Consider the following 17961-nt stretch of genomic DNA (forward strand, 5'->3'; position numbering starts at 1 on the left):
GCCAAGAAAATGCTGTTGTAGGTTTTTATCCCCAAAGCCCTGTTATATGACCACTATTCTCTTTTACCAGAGGAAAGTTATGTGGCTAATGGATACAAAGGAATCTGATCCCAAAAGGCATTGCTGTTTTAACTACTGATTTGGAATCAGTCATAACCATGAAGACTCTTTTTCTTCTAGAGTATTTAATGACAACTGTCACATAAGTAATACAGAAGAACCTATCATTAGGCAGTGGAGAGAGTGCTAGATTTGGGGTCAGAGTACCTGGGTTCAAATCCTACTTCTGTCACTTACTACCTGGATGACTCTGGGCCTCTGTCAGTTCGGCTGAACTGTATCAGTTCTAGTCTTTTCCACCTATAACTCTGTTACCCTGTAATAGTAAAGCACAGTAGTGATTTGGCATACAGCCAGAATGTGAATCTGAAAAATGGTACATGATTATCATGTGTATCATTATGATAAGAGCACAGCAGTTAGAAAGGGGGGAATCCTTCTACACCTAAATTAGGCCCTTCTCAGACACTGGCCAAGTCAGAGTTGGCAAGGACAAAAGAAAGAGAAAAAGATATTCCCAGGAAAGACGTGTGTACATCAAGAGCAAAGCTGTACTCTTTACTCACCATTTTAATACTGCTGACAACTATAACAGATGGAAATCTGTACAGACTGACAAAATAGAGGTGGGGTTGGGGGGGGGGTCCCCAAATTGCAAGTTTCAGCAAAAGAAGATACTGTCTCAAGTTTACTAGAGTTAACATTACTACAGTAAAAACAATGGCAAACAGGGATTTGGCACCACATTGACAAAACAAAGGCATGCACTCTTAATACAGATTGGATGTCTTTCAACAGAAAAAAGGCCACGGAAGATGGAAAACAAGGTGTACCTTTTACAAAACTCCCTCATTGACTTAAGACAAACACACAAGAATCAAAGTGGTCAATTTAGTAGATGTGTAGCAACAAAGTCTTTCATCCAGTTTGGAATTTAGCAATTTGTCTAATCGGCAACTGTCCAGGGTGTACCGAGGCCCAAGAAGCTGGCTTTTGCATACTACAACAGTCTCAATCTGAAAAGTAGTAATTTGGTAATCAGCATAAACCAGGTCAACCCTCAACCATAAGCTTAAAAAAAAAAAAAAAAGAGCTATAATCCTACTGCAGAAATCTTCAATATCATTTCCTTTTAGAAATTATTGTGGTCCTTCAAAACAAGATGGAAACACAAGTTTCATTCAAAAAAGTCATCATGGCCACAAGAACTCAAAACAACCTCCAGCTGTGGTCATATTAAATTCTGACCATCCCAAGGGTCAAAGACAAAGTGTTCCTACTAAAGAGGAATGCTTTCAAAATGATCTGGTCATATCATATGCATAGTTAGGTGTCTTTTTTTTTGTTGTTGGTTTTTTTTTTTTTTAATAAAGTTTCTTTTGCAAACAAGGAAATAACAAAATTTAGTAAAGTTATACTTTTTAGATGGAAAAAACTTTTAAAACGGACTAGTGGTGGTTTGTTAAAAGAAAAAGAAACAAGAATAAGCAACATATTAAAGTTGTGGAACGCAGCACCTCAAATTTACACCAGCTGTACGCGCCTCATATTGTGAAACCCCCATGCTGTGATGATCAAGTCACATTTTAGAGCTGCTCCATTTCCAATTCTGACTTTAGCATGTCATGTCAATCAAGAGATCCCTATTACAGAAGATTGTGCTAGAGAATGTGAAGATTCTGCATGTTGCTGTCATTCCCTGGTCCCGTTCATGCTTGCACAGCTGACCCATGGGGCAGCAAAAGAAGTCTGGTTCTTACATTCCACACCGTAATCCCTGGGGAAAAAGAATATTTTTTTAGACAGTGAAAGTTTATCAGAGCAGGCCAAAATATTATTCTAGTATGGATACTAAGAACATACACTAGAGTTTTACCTTTATGAATTCCATTTAATAAAGCCCACATTCCTTTAAGTTGTTTTTAATGATGACATCTGTAACAGCATCAAAAACAAACTGCACATTTTTGGTGTCGGTGGCACAGGTGAAGTGGGTATAGATCTCCTTGGTGTCTTTTCTTCGGTTGAGATCTTCAAACTGACACTGAATGTATGCAGCTGCCTCTTCATATGTATTAGAACCTGAAAAAGCAGGAGATACACGATGATTCTTGTTCATGTTATTGCAGCTACATAAGCTCAACAAAATAAGACAAAACCTCTAAACATTACTGCCATATATTTGTAATGCTGGAATATAGGATGCATTCCCAAGATGTAAAAATACCAGGTGAGCCTGAATAAGATGTGTATGTCATTAAGTTTTTTGCATCTATTAAATTCAGTTTGTTCAACATGTTTAGAAGTCATTAGCTTTCTCATTTACCTTTTTGTTTGCTTTGTCATACTGTGACAGAATACTGAAATCACGTATCACTATTTTCTATATGTTCTTCCTTTGCAAATTTATCTGATATTATTTCGCTTGTTTATCTAAAACCAATAAGCTCATTCTGAAAAACGCTTTCCAGTACAGTATGATCCCTTGTTTCTCTCTTATACATCTTTTTTTGTATTGTGTTTCATATGTAGACAACATTGTTGGGATTCTAATTTTTTTAGTTTCTTCCATAACTCTTTTCTTTTTATTGAAGAATTAAATTCATTTACATTTAGAGCTAAAACTTTCAGTTTAAATCTTTTACTATTCTGAAAAAAAACAAACAAAAAAACACTTTACGGATGCTTAATTTTTAATGTTAAGTATAATTCTTCTTTAAATGATTTGTTTTGTCAGAATGAAAAATAAAAATCCGTTCTTTTATTTCTACCAGTAATTTATTAACTTTTTAAGGCCATTTTGATCATTTGATGGGTCACCATAACCGAAGAACTGATCCCCTACCGGCACCTATTCCTGGAGATATGTCTCTCTGTAAATGGCTAGAATATACAATGGTCAGTAGATATAATCTATTTCCAAGATTACACAAAATTCCTATATTTTATGTTAAAATCTGCACATCTCTTTAACATCTGGATGCCTCCTCCTTTGTCAAAAATACGAGTTTCCCCTTGAAACAGTTGTTACCTGATATTAGCTACCATTTCCCCCCACCCTCTTTCTTCTTTCCCCTCTTTTTTTTTTATCTGGAATGTCTGTCATCTATATTTTTTAATCAATAAGGTGGGTGAAATTAAATAATCAAATGAAGAATTCTACTGGAATAGTAACAAGTTTGAACAGATATGAAGACTTTAAGCTACTAACAATTACTATAACCCTACACTGTCTCTCTAAAGAGTGAGGAAAAAACCTTGGATAACAACCAAAAGGGAGAAGTATGGGGAAGGGGAATTGCTTCAGACCTTGGGGTAAAAAAACTGGATGGTATTTCTTTTTTTTTCTTTTTGAAGGGGGGAAGGCAGGGCAATTGGGGTTAAGTGACTTGCCCAAGGTCACATGGCTAGTTTTTTGTGTTAAGTGTCTGAGGCCAGATTTCAACTCAGGTCCTCCTGACTCCAGGGCCGGTGCTCTATTCACTGCACCACCTAGGCACCCTGAGAAGATGGTATTTCTTGAGTGCCAGTTTACCCACAATCAGAAAAACTCAGTGCTGTGCAGTTTAGGCCATATTAAATCCTTTTCCTAGTATTCATAACAAGTGAATCAAAACAGGTTTACAAGTCATGTACCTCACTCCCACCTTCAAGGGTCAGTTTAGTTTAAAGTGGAGTTAGAATTCGAGCCTTATGATAATTGGGGGAGAATTCTGATAATTCCTTATTTCATCCATAATTCCAAGTCCTACACACAATGCCTTTATTACCTGTTTACTACTTGTGGGGCCAGGACTACAGCCTAAGAGCCAATAATCAAAATGATATTTCACTGTAATTTTCATCACAAATGGTGTGACAAAATACAGATAAATATTTTTTAAAATGGGATCATATACCAAAGGCAGAGAAATAAGCTACAGTGTGGAAGGGGAGTTGCAGTGCTCTTAAGAGGTTTATGAAAATTGGAATTCAAGTTCTATGTAAGACAGAAAAACTTGAAGAAATGGAGAAGTTTTCATTAGAACAAGGGTTTCAAGAATAGAAGGGAAAAAACCCTGCTGAGCATTAATTAGGGAAGAGATTTCTCAATGTATGAAAAGAGCTTGACAATGGTTGGAGGGAGGCAGCTGAAGACACTGTGCCTGACAGAGGTACTGGAAGGGGCTAAGGAGTCAGGCCAGAGAGTGTCCACATGCAAGATTCAAACAATATTTAATAGATGCTCAAGTCCATAGACAAGAATTTGGATTTAATACTATAGGTGACATCTCTGACATATTTGTAGGACAGAAGTGACATGGTCAGAGTAGTATCTGAAGAAAATTATTTTGGCAGCAGTGTTTCAGATGCCTGGAGCTGGAAGGAGTGAATCTTTGATCTGGATAAGACTAAAGCAGTTGCTTCTTAAAATAAGGTGAACTAAATCCTCTAGAAAGTTCCCTGAAATTTCTGTTCATTCACACTGATAGATATCCAAAATTATATAAGCTCTACAATCGGTTCTGCACTAGTTTTCTCTGACATGCTGCACTTGGCCTGATAGGCATTTGGGAGCACATTCAAAATATAACATAATGCAGAGTTAAGTAAACTTTTTATTACCTAAAATGTAAGAAAGCATTAGATGCTTATTCTGAAATAACAACAAAGAAACTCTTGAAGAGGAAAGGCAGATTTTTTGGCAAGGGTAATCATGTGATGACTAGTATCTTCTCAGAGAAAGTACACCCTTGGTCTTAGTCTTACCATATGTTTCCTGGAGGGCAGTTATATTGAAAAAGGTGGGCAAATTAAAAAACCTAGACTTAACAGAAGAAATGGATTCTAGCCAGCTGGAAAATGACCCCACCACTTGAGCAAAACTTCCCTCTCCGTGATCACCATAACATTTCTAATCTAATAATCCAATATGGCCTCTCCTCAGAGCTTCTGATATGGTTGACCACTACCTCCTCTTGGAAACCTCCCTTCCCTTCCATGACACTTGTCTCTTTTGGTCTTCCTGCTATCTGATCATTACTTCTCAGTCTTCTTTACTGGATTACTGCTCATACCTTCCTCCTAAATTCCAAGGCTCTGTACTAGGCTTCCTTCTTTATTCTCTCTACATCCTCTCAATTGTCTGTTGCATATCTTTTCCTGCACATCCTGTAGGCATCTTAAACTTATTTAGATCTAAAATGGAACTCATTTTTTCCACTAACCCTTCTCCCCCTTCAAACTGTTCTATTTCTATTGGGGTCACCACAAGACTTTCTTCTAGTCAGCTATACTCATACCTCTCACCTACACTGCTGTCACAGCCTCTCAACTAACCTTCCTGCTGCAGTGTCTCTCCTCTGTAATATATCTTCCACACTGCTGTCAAAACAATTTTTTTCCTAAGGCATAGATCTTACCTTGTCATGAGCTCCCTGCTGCTTAAAGAAAAAAACCCAAAAAACAATTCTTTGCCCTAGCATTTAAGGCCTTCACACTCTTGTAACTACCTACCTCTCCATATCTACTTTCATATTCCTCTTCTTCATCAACTCCATATTCCAGTCAAATTGCAATTCCCCAAATTCAACATTCCATTTTCTACCTCAGTATATTCTACACAAGCCATCCCCACACCTAAAAGGCATTCCCTTCTTATTTTTACTTCTCAGAACCACTGTCTTCCTTCAAAGTTTACCTCAGGTGCAACCTGTTCCACAAAGTCTTCTCTGAAATCCCAGTGGTTAACATTTTCTCCTCCCTCCATTTTCCTTTTTTCTATATGCTTGTTTGTAAGATTACACATCCTTGCCAAAGGGTATGTTTCATTTTTGTGTTTGTATCCTCAGCGTCTAACACAAAACTCTGAACATAGCAGGTATTTAATAAATGCTCAACTGAACTGAATTATTGAAGAGACCATTTACCGGCTGGCACGTATGAAGATACCAAGTCATTTGTATACAGGAAACAATTATTAATCAAATAAGGTAATATTTATAAAGCACTTTGAAATTCATAAAGCAGTGTTTAAATGTTGGCTATTATCAGTAGTAGTAAAAATCCCCAATCAAGGTTAGACTTACATTTTTAATATTTACTTTATCAAATAAAAAGGTATAAAGTAAAGTCTACTTAGTTTATTAGTATCATTATGCTTACTAAGTGATAATGAATTTTAATTTTATAAGTGTGTCTTTTACATCTGTGACAGGTAATCTACATCCATACTTATACTGAGTCTATATTTTATCAATGTCCATTCACCTCGACATGGCAAACTTGCTGAAAGCAAAGATTATGTATAAATTAAACCAGTAAACTCTACCATACCTAGAACGACACCTTATGGGGTACTTAATAAGTGCTTGGTGCTTTTAATCACACCAAGTGCTGCCCCCTAGACCAGGAGACTTTATATAAAAAGCATAAATATAGTTCACAATGAGATGTGGTTCATAAGATCAGAAATGCTGACCTAAAACTATTCTTTTGAAGCAAGTCTTTTACCAATCTTTACCTGTGTACTCTGGGTAACAGATTGTCAGTGGACTCCTTCTTATCTTTTCCTCAAAAAGGTCTTTCTTGTTAAGGAAGAGAATGATTGATGTGTCTGTAAACCATTTGTTGTTACAAATGCTGTCAAACAGTTTCATACTTTCATGCATTCGGTTCTGGAAAATTAAACACAGTATAATATATCACTAACAAAATAGGCAAAAAGTTGACCACTTAGCAACTTAAAAATAGTTGGAGTTTTATAGTATGGAGTTTTAAGAACACAGACCATCACAGAATAAAATGCAAAGGAACTCAAGCAACAAATTACACAGAAGTTCATTCCTAAATACAGAAATTATTCTGCATTTTTGCAATGAAAATAGGATTTAATCCTGTTTATATGCTGAATGCTATTAAATATTTCACTAAATATTACACCTAGGCATAGGCAAAACCAATCAACTTTGGACCAGCTGACTTATAAAATTGCTTTTAAACTCTGTAAATTATGGTTCATATTTAAAACTTAATCTCACTGAGCAAGAAAGAAAGTATTGGAATATGTTACTGATATTGAACATTAGTGCTTTCTGAGCAGCTAAAACTATGGGTTGTATGTGGAGAAGAAAGATGAGGCCCAGGCACAAAATTACCAATGATAAAAGGGAAGTGATGAAGAAGCTAAGCCCATAGAAGTACAAAAGAAGAACATTAAGGGAGCTTGAACAGATATCAAGGCCTTGATGATTAGAGAATGCAGTAGAAGGAAGAGAAATGTAAAGAAAACATGGCTATCATTTGCTGAATGGCAGGAAAGGTTAAAGATAAAGAGACTCTGGTGGTCACTGCCAAAATAACTACCATCAGCAGAATTCACAGTACTATGAATACAGACTATTTACCTGTTAGTAATTACCGTGTTTCCGTGATAATAAGACACTGTCTTATTATTTTTTTGGACAGAAAAACACCAGAGGGCTTATTTTCAGGGGAGGACTTATTTTAATCAACATTGACAGCAATTTTAATAAACAGGTAAATGTGAACAAAAAAATGTACCTTTATTCAATAATGAATTCAATAAAGAACAGGATGACGCGCTCACTGCTGCAGCTCAGAGCGCGGCGTGCGTTTCGGGGGGGGAGGGACGGGGGGGATGGTGCATACAGAGGGTACCAGGGTACTGTAATGTAGCGTGTAGTGCAGGGGATCACCTTCACTACAGTAGCAATCTAAATAGGGCTTATTTTCGGGGGAGGGCTTATTTTAGAGGAATCTTACACAGTAAGGGGAGGGCTTATTTTCGGGATAGGTCTTATTATCGGGGAAACACGGGTAGTAAAGGCTTCTTATTGCTAGGGCACGACCAATCAAAGCTAAAAACAAAGCCTCATTCCATCTGTTATATCTGTACTCCAATCAGTGTAGACTGGTAATGTGAAAAGGATGCTTCAAAGGGGAATATTGGCTTCACACTCAGGCCTCATAATAAACAAGTGACAGATGTAAATAAAGTATCATTGTCTACATTTACTTGTTCAAGGGGATTTTTGCATAGCACCGAAGAGCTATACCTGCTCAGATGGAGCAGATTATCTAATGTGTCCATTCACAAGCAGAGGAAGCAGCAGGTACATCATCATATGGCCTGGTCTCCTACTCTCGCAAGTTTAAAAACAAGGGCATTAGTTTTCATTTCAGCGAGAAATTCATACACATGAAATAACAGAGGCTCTACATGAGAAAAGACTTTTTAAAATATTCTTTTCCTCCTCTACTCCTCAAGCCTTACATTTTTGGCTCTACTCGGAAGCCTATTCACTGTCATTTTCTGCAACATACCATCTCTTCATCTTCAGCTAAGACAAGGTCATAATCACTCAGGGCCACACAGAAGATGATTGCCGTCACACCTTCAAAGCAGTGAATCCACTTTTTTCTTTCTGATCGCTGACCCCCCACATCAAACATCCTGAGAGAGGACAAAGAAGAATTCAGTAGAGTTACACACCCACCTTTGCCCAGGTTCAAATGGTTAGAAAATTTCCCACTGAAATTTTCAAAAACCTTATTTAAGGGAAAGGAAGACCAAACAATGAGCTAATGAAATACAGTCAATCTCAATTATCTAATATTATGGAAAAGGGAAATTGCATTAAGAAAATGAAATGCAAAAATAATTCCCGTGCCTAAAATGGTAGTTTTGCTACATCCACTCACTGCTCTCGATTTGGTCCTCGGGACACAAACAACATAAATCTAATTTCTCCTTCACATGACAGCCTTTCAAAGACTTAAACATGGCTATCAAATCCCACCAACTCTCTTCTTTAGACTAAATTGTCCTGCTTCATTTGACCTGATCCTCTTATGCTATGAACTTATTAAGGCCTTTCACCAATCTCGTTGCCAGCCTCTGGATATTCTAAAACTTATCTATGTTCTTCTTGAACTGTCGTATCCAGAATTAAACACAATACTCCACCTGAGATCTGGCAAGGGCAAAGTGCAGTGGGATTAATTATCACCTCCCCATTCCTGGAAGCCATGCTCCTCTTAATGCAGTTCAAAATTTCATTAGTTTTTTTGGCTGTCACATCATCCTGCTGACTCATGATGAGTTTGCTATCAATTATAAACTAGATCTTTCTCAGAACAGCTACTGTCTATCCATGCCTCGATCTTATATTTGTAACACTGATTTTTTTTTATATCCAAATGTAAGACTTTACATCTACCCCTATTAAATTTCATCTATTTTAACCCAGTGCTCTAACCTATCAAGATCCTTTGGAATCCAGCTATATGTTATGTTGGCTATCCCTCTCAGTTCTGTGTTGTTTGCAAATTTGATTAGCCTACCATCTACAGCTTTATCCAAGTCATTAATAAAAATGTTAAACAGTTCAGGGTCAGGCACTTGCACTCCAATGCAGAACTCCTGCCACACTAATACTGAATCCTTAACAACCATTCTTCGAGTCTGGAGCCTCAAACAGTTCTGAATCTATATAATTATATATATATTTTGGAGGGCAATTGGGGTTAAGTGACTTGCCCAAGGTCACACGGCTATTTTTTGTGTTAAGTTTCTGAGGCCAGATCCGAACCCAGGTCCTCCTGGCTCCAGGGCCAGCACTCTATTCACTGCACTCTATTCTAGCTGCCCCTATCTAATTATATTCTTATCTAGTCTCCCCATCTTCTCCAGAAGAATAATGAGATGCTTTGTCAAAAGCTTTGCTAAAATCTAGGTAGCTTTTATTGACAGATGATGTTCCTCATCTACAAGAGTTTAGTAACACTGTCAAAAGAGGAAAAATAAGGTAAGTCTGGCAAGGTAAAGTCATGTAAGCTCTCTGTAATCACTATTTCCTTTTCTGGATATTCACACTCCATCTCTTTAAAGATCCTTTCTATAATTTTCTCAGGAATTAAAGTTTACTAGCCTGTAGCATGCAGATTCTACTCCTTTTTCAAATTTGAAAATCAAGACATTTGCCCTTCTCCAATTTTGTTTTTCCTTTCCTATTTTTCAAATATCACTGCCAGTGGCCCAACATGACCCAACTGACCATCAGTCAGTTCCTTCAGGACCCAAAGATAGCTTTGTCTGGTCCCAGGTGACTTGAATTCATCAAGGGCAGCTAGGTGCTCTCTTCCTACTTCCTAACTTGTCTTGAGAATCAACTTCCCATTGGTCATTTTTGTTCTGTCATTTCTAGGGTAAAGGTGCAGAGAAAGCAGAACCAAAAAAGACTCAAGCAGACTGACTTTATTGTCTGTTATCAACCCCTCTACTACTGATTAATTCTACATAGAGGGGTAGTCCTTTTCCTGGAAAACTCACAAATCTACTGCAGCAACATACTCTGTTAATTAAATTTAGGAGGAAAGCTGCTTTGCTTATTCCAAAAATGTTCAAATAAGTCACAATCTTACCAGCAGGACTGTTTTAATTTTATACATTTTGAAACCACAACTGATGGCTAACGGTATCAAAAAGCCTTCTGTAAACTCTAAATTCTATAAAGGAAGAAAAAAACTTTTGTTATAATGATGACAGAATTGCAATCTCTTAGAGTGGGACCACAGTGGTCATCGAATTCAGCCTCTACCTGAAATGAGAGCCCTTCAAACAAACACTCTGCAAGCAGTTATTCAGCCTTGAGATCTCCAGTATGGGAGAATTCATTTCCTCCCAAAGCAGCACATCTCACTATGGGATAGACATAATGGGGAGATATTTTTCCTGAATTCAAGGTTAAATCTGCCTTTCTGCAGTTTCCAACCACTGCTCCTGGTTCTGTCTGTTGGAGTCAAAAGACCAAGTCTAAATCCCCTTCTATCTAAACAGCCTCCAGATACTTAATAAAGGCTAACACATCCCACTAAGTCTTTTCTTCTCCAAGCAAAATATGCCCAATTCCTTCAACTTACCCTCATCTGACATGGACTCAAGGTCTTTGACTTAGGCTGAACTCCTAGACTCTCTAGTTTAATGATGGCCTTCTTAAACTGTGGCTCTCAGAACTGAGCACGATACAGGACTCTCACCTCCTTCTTTCCAAAAGTTCTGCCTCTTTCTCCCTTTCCCTCTCCCTTTCCCTTTCTCTCTTTAAAATGGCAGGGGAAGGGTAGCACTGTAGGGGAGGAGAGTAATTTAAAAACAACTACAGAGAAAGAGAAACAGAGACACACACACAGAAAGACAGGGAAGACAACTTTAGTCTTTTTGAAAAAGTTTTTATTATTTTTGGAATTCTTTTCTTTTTAAAATTTGAGTTCCATATTCTCTTTCCCTCCCACCCCTCCCGACCTGTCTCTTTTAATGTAGATAAAAATCAGATTAACTTTCCTAGATGTGACACCATGCTGTTGCCTCCTTATAGCTTGTGGGCTTTTAAAAACTCCACATCTTTTTCAGACAAATACTGCTGTCTAACCATGCCTCCCCAGCTATCCTCGTGAAGTTAATTTTTTTGGACCCCAGAGTAAGACTTTACATTTATCCTTCCTGAATTTCATCTTACTAGAGTGAGCCCAACATTCTAGTCTGTCAAGATCTTTTTGGATCCTGACTTGGATCCAAACAGTGTGTTAGCCTTGTATCATATGAAAATCTGATGAGTATGCTATCAATAACAATCTAAGACTCCAAGGGAAATTATTTTACAAGGTGTTATAAACTAGCTATTGTATTTAGTAAGCACTATTGTTTTTTTCCCCCATTCATTCATTATTGAAGAATAAAAAGAATTTTACCAATAGACAACAGCTTACTCAAAACCTACATATTAGAACAGGAAATTGATTTAGGAGTGGAGTAAGAATGGGTTTAACGGTGAAAAAGAAAGGGCATAGGAAAAGTGACTCCCAACCTTAGAAATAATGAATGCAGAACAAAGAAGGATCCAAAAGCCAGTTCTGAACACATATAAAAGTTACATAAAGGATAATGTTAAAGTATCTAAATCTAAAGTACCTAAACTGTTTGCACTGTCCTACTTTGTGCAAAACTATTGCATTACACTAAAGAAATTTTCTCCATCAATATTTCCCCTTTTCCCAAAAATAACTCCACTTTTAAGCTATCTCAACATATTGTTTGAGAACTTTGCCACACATGATGCCGTGCACAATATCAGTCCAAGGGCCAAGACAATATCAGCTCCATTAGAAGTAAAGGAAAAAATGCCGAGCAAACAGGAAAAGGGTAAAACAACTGGCAAGAAAAAGCACTGATCTTATAAAAGCAAAAAAGCAGGACAATGAAAGCTAAATAGTTAAACCAGAGAACTGGTCATCAAAAGTCCCCTTTAACATTTTTACCCTGTGAAACAGCAAACCATTCAATACCTGTATTGATGATTCCAACGAAAAAGCAGCTGAAAAGATTAAAATTAAAATAAAATAAACTAGTATTCACAGGAATAATTCTACTTCTAGGCAAATTTAAATTTCATTTACAACCTCAATCCAAAGCATGAAGTTATCTTTATTTACTTGGAGGTAAAATAAGTAATGAATGCTTGCTTCATTGGGCATCATGAACAGAGAAGTAAATTATTGATTGATAATTATGACAATAATATTCAAACTAAGTGAGAACAACCCCTGGAGAATTTTGCCCCCAAATAAAAACTACTCAACAGTAAATACAGTCCTGCATTCAGCACACTCAGGAAAACAAAAAAGTCACTTACTTGAAGTACAGGTCTTTGAAAGTGAAATGAGTCTCAACTATGCCTGTGGTTTTCACTCTTGTTCGTAGGACATCTTGCTGAGTTGGAATATAGCTGGTTTGGGATATTCTATCCAAGTCATTTAGGTAACTAAATTAAAATACAATATACTTTATTTTTAATCTGTGACACTAACCACATAGAAAGCAAGTTATCAGAAAATACTAGCAAACTTGTTCCACTATGGTGGAAGTACAATATGATGACATTTAGTATCTCAGAATTAAAATAAGGGAGGAAACACCATGGATAAAGCTCAACCGGGGCTCATTTGCAATCATACACCAATTTTAATCTCAAATGTGAATGTCCTGATGCCTCAACTTTACTCTAACACTCATTACCTCTCTATCTCAGAGTCACCCACTTGTGACCAGGATTAGGGATAAGATTTATTTACAAGTGACTAGTACAAGAGGGTTCTACACAGAAGCCTATTACAAGTGCCAGCCACAGAGAACAGGGTATGAGAGAAAAAGAAAACATCAGGATACTTTCAGTCCGTAGCTGGCTATCGGTGTGAAGCACTGACATGCAGCAGTCCTTAGTGAGCTGGAAGATAGCCAACACCCCAGCTGGAAGGGATTTTTCCCTCCTCCACTTGTTCACAAGAATATCGCAGCTGTATTTTCAATATGTCAACAAGCTTCCCTTCGAGCTTGTGGAAGGGTTCTACAACACTAAAATGAAACAATTTTCACGAAGGATGCTATGTGGCTTTTCTAAAAGATGTCTGCTATGCAGCTTTCTCTTCAAAGATGAACTCTGGAAGTTCAGGGTTCAGAGCCATAGCTATTTCCTATGTCATCACCAAGGAAAGTTACTTACTATGAGGCAGAGTCATTGAGCTGATATTCCCTTGATCTGCTAAAGCAGGCTTGCACTCCACCATCTCGCCATAACCGCTTAATTACTCCTGCCAGTTCAGGAGTCATGACCCCCTCTTCAGCACTACCAGCTAAAACAAACAACTGCCGAGCATCATCCTAAGGAAAAGAGTTTAGGGCAGAGAGAAATAAATGTTAGGTGAGCCTTTTATTTCCTAAAGCACTTGAAAGACAGGTTCATGTTCTATATGGAGTAAGATCTGTCTCATGGAATCAGAAAGGTATGAAAAAGACAATTTGACTCTTCTCCCCTAGGAAGACTGTCTGAGAACTTAAATCCCCTTACCTCTCTTCCCTTAAATCAAAGTTACCACTTCTACCTAGAAGATATATTGTCATAAGGAAAAATTTTGTGCTGAGTGAAGAAATGATGGTCTCACTAAAAGGGAGTCCCTTTTAACTGGCCCATGGATTCCCCTTGTAGCTATTCAGGGTTACTCATATAGTGCAGAACAGAAAGACCAAAACACTGAAGGCTCAAGGTGCAGTTGCCCCTCTTCTGTTTTGCTAGTGCGAGGCAACTGGGTTTTTTTTTGCAACAGGTGTTTATGCAGAAAACTGAAACAGAATCTCTAGGGCTCACAGAAGGGTTAAATAAATTTTTAATAAGAAGACAGGAACAGGTCATGGCTTTCAGGTAGTTCAATAATTTTTAAATTATCTTTCAAACTATTTTCCAGGCCAATTGTTTTTCCTATGAGATATTTCATATTTTCTTCTATTTTTTTCAGTATTTTGACCTTATTTTATTGTTTCTTGATGTCTCATGGAGTCACTGGCTTCCACTTGATCAATTCTAATTTTCAAGAAATTATTTTCCTCAGTAAGGTTCTGTACCACCTTTACTATCTGGTCTGATTTTTAAGTAATTATTTTCTTCAATCTCATGTGTGTGTATGTGTGCGTGTGTGTGTGTACACACATGTGTGCAGGTACATGCTTGCACATACTCTTTTACCAAGTTATTAATTTTTTTCACAAATTCCAATTTTTTTTCCTGCTCTTTTAAAAACTCTCTTTAACTCTTTTAGAAATTCTTGTTGGGCTTGTGTCCAATCTGCAATTTTCCTCTGAGGCTTTGCTTGTAGATGTTTCCAGGTCATTGTTTTTTGAGTTTGTCTTGAGCTTCCTTGTAACCATAGTAACTTTTTATGATCAGGTTCTTTTTTTGTTTGTTTGCTTATTTTTTCCAGCCTATTTCTTGACTGCTCAACTGGGCTGGGATGTGGGGGAGAAGAAGGAGATTAATGTCTGGTCTGAGCTTCTATTATATCTTTCTGCTTTCACAACACACAGGTCTGTAGGTTTTTGGTGCCTCCAAAGCGGTTTGGTGTGGGGAGCAGTCTGGTCAATGCCTTCTTAGTGTGCACTTTAGTCCTTACCCACATGGGGCCACAGTCCCATGTGACTGCTCCTGTTCCTCTCTGCCCTGAAACTGTGACTGAGAGCTGTGTAACAGCCAACCAAAATGCCAAATGACACCTGGTTTTACCCCCACTTCTAATACAGGGGTCCCTTGGGATCTCTTTCTGATCAAGTATTTGGTCCCTTTACCATCCCTGGGCCCTAGTGATACTACCTGATCTGATGTGCTCAAGGCTAACCTCAACCCTGGGGTCCAAAGATCTTTCTGTCTTTCTAAGTTTTCCTAGGCTGGAAAAATAACTCACTGGGACTTTTACTTGGCTTTTCTGCTCAGAATTCTGTTCAGTGTTTTCTGTGGTAGTTTTGCAGGAGAGGTTTGCCTGTGTAACCTCTTACTCTGCCATACTGACTCCACTCACCCATAGAAAATGGGAATAGGAGAAAATTTTAAAAGAAATAAGATATTGTAGTGCTATAACAGATCTATGTAAACAGTTAATTTCCCTTAAAGAACTTAAGTCTACAACACTTAAAAGTAACAAGACCAGAAAGAGAATACTGCTATGACGATTTTAATCTTATTGCTTCGTTCCTTTCCTAAATGAACACGGACTTTCAGGAGTTATTTCCCTAGCTAATATCTAAAGTTTCCCTATATCAGAAAGAACAGTGTCTAATCTTAAAAGTGTACACAGTATACTCAGAAGAAATATTATGCACTAGGAAGAATGGGTATGGGAAGGAAGGCTGATTTATATCTCTTATATATAATTCTAAGAGAAATTTGCTATTTGTTACTTGTTCTAAGAGTAACGCATTCAGAATATGTGAAATCAAGACTGGAAGTTATTGTGACTTGCTTTTAGCAAGAATTCATCAAAATTACGTTCTAGCACCACCTTTCCCTTTTCTTTCCATCAGTACATTCCAGTCAACACTGCCAAATTCAATTTTTTTGCCTTGATGTTTTTTTATCTACTATAACCTCCTTCCTCTTCTATGTGTGAAGTTCCTCTTCCTTCTTTCAAATATTACTTCAAAGCCCCTCTCTTTCAAAAACAAAACAAAATAAAAAACAACAAAATTCCCCTGATACTTATGACATATACTCTCCTCTTTGGGTCAAAAGGGAAAAGTTGGAATAAAAGTATTAGTCATTAGAAATGTTGAAAAATCAACCTACACTCTCAAAATACTATGCATTTACTGTTTTCTTTTATGGGTATGGTGTTGTATCTACAATGTGAGGCTTTGAGGGGAAAGCCCTTCCCTCCCCTCCCCTTTTTAAAAGTTTGAGCCATTTCCAAAACAGTTCAAAATATGTTACAAATAAATCTTACAATCATAGTATTCTGTTTTAGAAACTGTTAACACTTCTCCTTTACTGTCCAACCAGCTCCCTTCTGGCTTAGTAAGCCTTCTCACTACAAACAGCCCCCTTCCAGTGCAATAAACTCCCTACCTGTAAGTAGATAAGCAAGAGCAGCCCCATCCTGTAGCTGGCTTCGTTCCTGGCCTTCTCTCTTCCAAACCAATCATAAAACAGCCTAACTTCTGACCTCTTTTAGGCAGAGTTGGGCAGCCAACAGGGAGGAACAGAGAAGGGATAGAATAACACTGTGTGCATGTATAAAAGAGAGAAACATTAAAAATAAATTATAAATGACAGCAGGGAGTACTCTGTGTGTGCTAGAGAGCTCAAGAGACATACAAAGTCTAGGAAGGATTAATGGTATCAACAGTGCTCAGTGAAAAGAACAGCCCACAGATTAATAAAAAGTAATTTGATCAAGTCAAGATGAGTGAGAAAGAGAAGGGAGTGAAAGAGATAAAGGAAGAGAAGAATAAATAGTGGGTAATCAGAAAGGATTTCTGTGACCTAAATGGAGGGGGAGAGGTGGTTGTTGCTGCTCAGTTGTTTTAGTTGTGTCCAGTTCTTTGTGACCCCATCTGGGGTTTTGTTGGCAAAGATACTGGAGTGGTTTGCCACTTCCTTCTCCAGGTCATTTTGCAGATGAAGAAACCAAGGCAAACAAGGTTAAGTGACTTTCCCAGGGTCACACAGCTATCAAGTATCTGAGGTCACATTTGAACTCAGGTCTTCCTGACTCCAGGGTCAGGAAAGGAAGAGAACAAAAAAGGTAAATACAGAAGAGGAAAAGGGAGAGAAAAAAAGGTGGTGGGGGTGATAAATATATTTGGCTTCTCTGATCATATAAATTTTTTTCTTTTCTTATGAGCTTAGAAAATGGGGTGTCTCTTAATATGATGCTTGCCTCCTACAAAAATGGGTATTCTAATAAGGGGGGAGGAAGAAGGAAAGGGAACATGTATTTATATGGCATCAGCTATGTGTCAGGCATTGTGCTAAGCACTTTGCAGATATCTCACATGATCTTCACAACAACCCTGGGAATCAGTAATAATTAACAGCTAACAGGATCTGGAGTCAGGAAGACTCATCTTCATGAGTTCAAATCTGGTCTCAGATACTTAATAACTGAGTGACCCTGGGTAAGTCACTTAATGCTGTTTGCTTTAGTTTCCTCATCTGTAAAAACGAGCTGGAGAAGAAATAGTAAACCACTCCAGTATCTTTGACAAGAAAACCTCAAATGAGGCAATGAGGAGTTGGACAGGACTGAAATGACTAAATGACATTTACATAGTGCCTACTTTGCACCACCTTCAGTGCTAAGCACCTTACAAACGTTATCTCGTTTGATCCTCACAACAATCCTGAGAGGTAGGTGCTCTTATTGGCTCCATTTCACAGATGAGGAAAATGAAGCAGGCAGAGGCTAAGTGACTTGCCCAGGGCTGCACAGTCAGTAACTGTTTGAGGTCACATTTGACTCAAGGTTTTCCTGATTCCAGGTCCAGTGCTCCATTCTTTGTGCCACCATCTGCCACCCACCTAA

At 37.8% G+C, this 17961-nt stretch overlaps 1 protein-coding gene across 1 annotated transcript in view; it reads right to left on the reverse strand.

The window, feature by feature from the left end:
• Window positions 1-612: 612 nt before the first annotated feature.
• Window positions 613-17961, reverse strand: part of GNAI3 (G protein subunit alpha i3) — a 50202-nt gene continuing 32853 nt past the window's right edge. Inside the window, exons 4-9 of the mRNA XM_069090433.1 lie at window positions 13617-13774; window positions 12750-12878; window positions 8386-8515; window positions 6563-6716; window positions 1937-2142; window positions 613-1837 (exon numbers count right to left, since the gene is read on the reverse strand). Of these exons, the coding sequence (XP_068946534.1) occupies window positions 1952-2142; window positions 6563-6716; window positions 8386-8515; window positions 12750-12878; window positions 13617-13774 (762 nt within the window). The 3' untranslated portion in view covers window positions 613-1837; window positions 1937-1951. The remainder of the gene's footprint in view (window positions 1838-1936; window positions 2143-6562; window positions 6717-8385; window positions 8516-12749; window positions 12879-13616; window positions 13775-17961) is intronic.

The sequence above is a fragment of the Petaurus breviceps genome, unplaced genomic scaffold, assembly GCF_028583685.1.
Source record: "Petaurus breviceps papuanus isolate PSGF00001 unplaced genomic scaffold, PetGlider_PUasm1.0 186, whole genome shotgun sequence".
NCBI classification, from domain to species: Eukaryota; Metazoa; Chordata; class Mammalia; order Diprotodontia; family Petauridae; genus Petaurus; species Petaurus breviceps.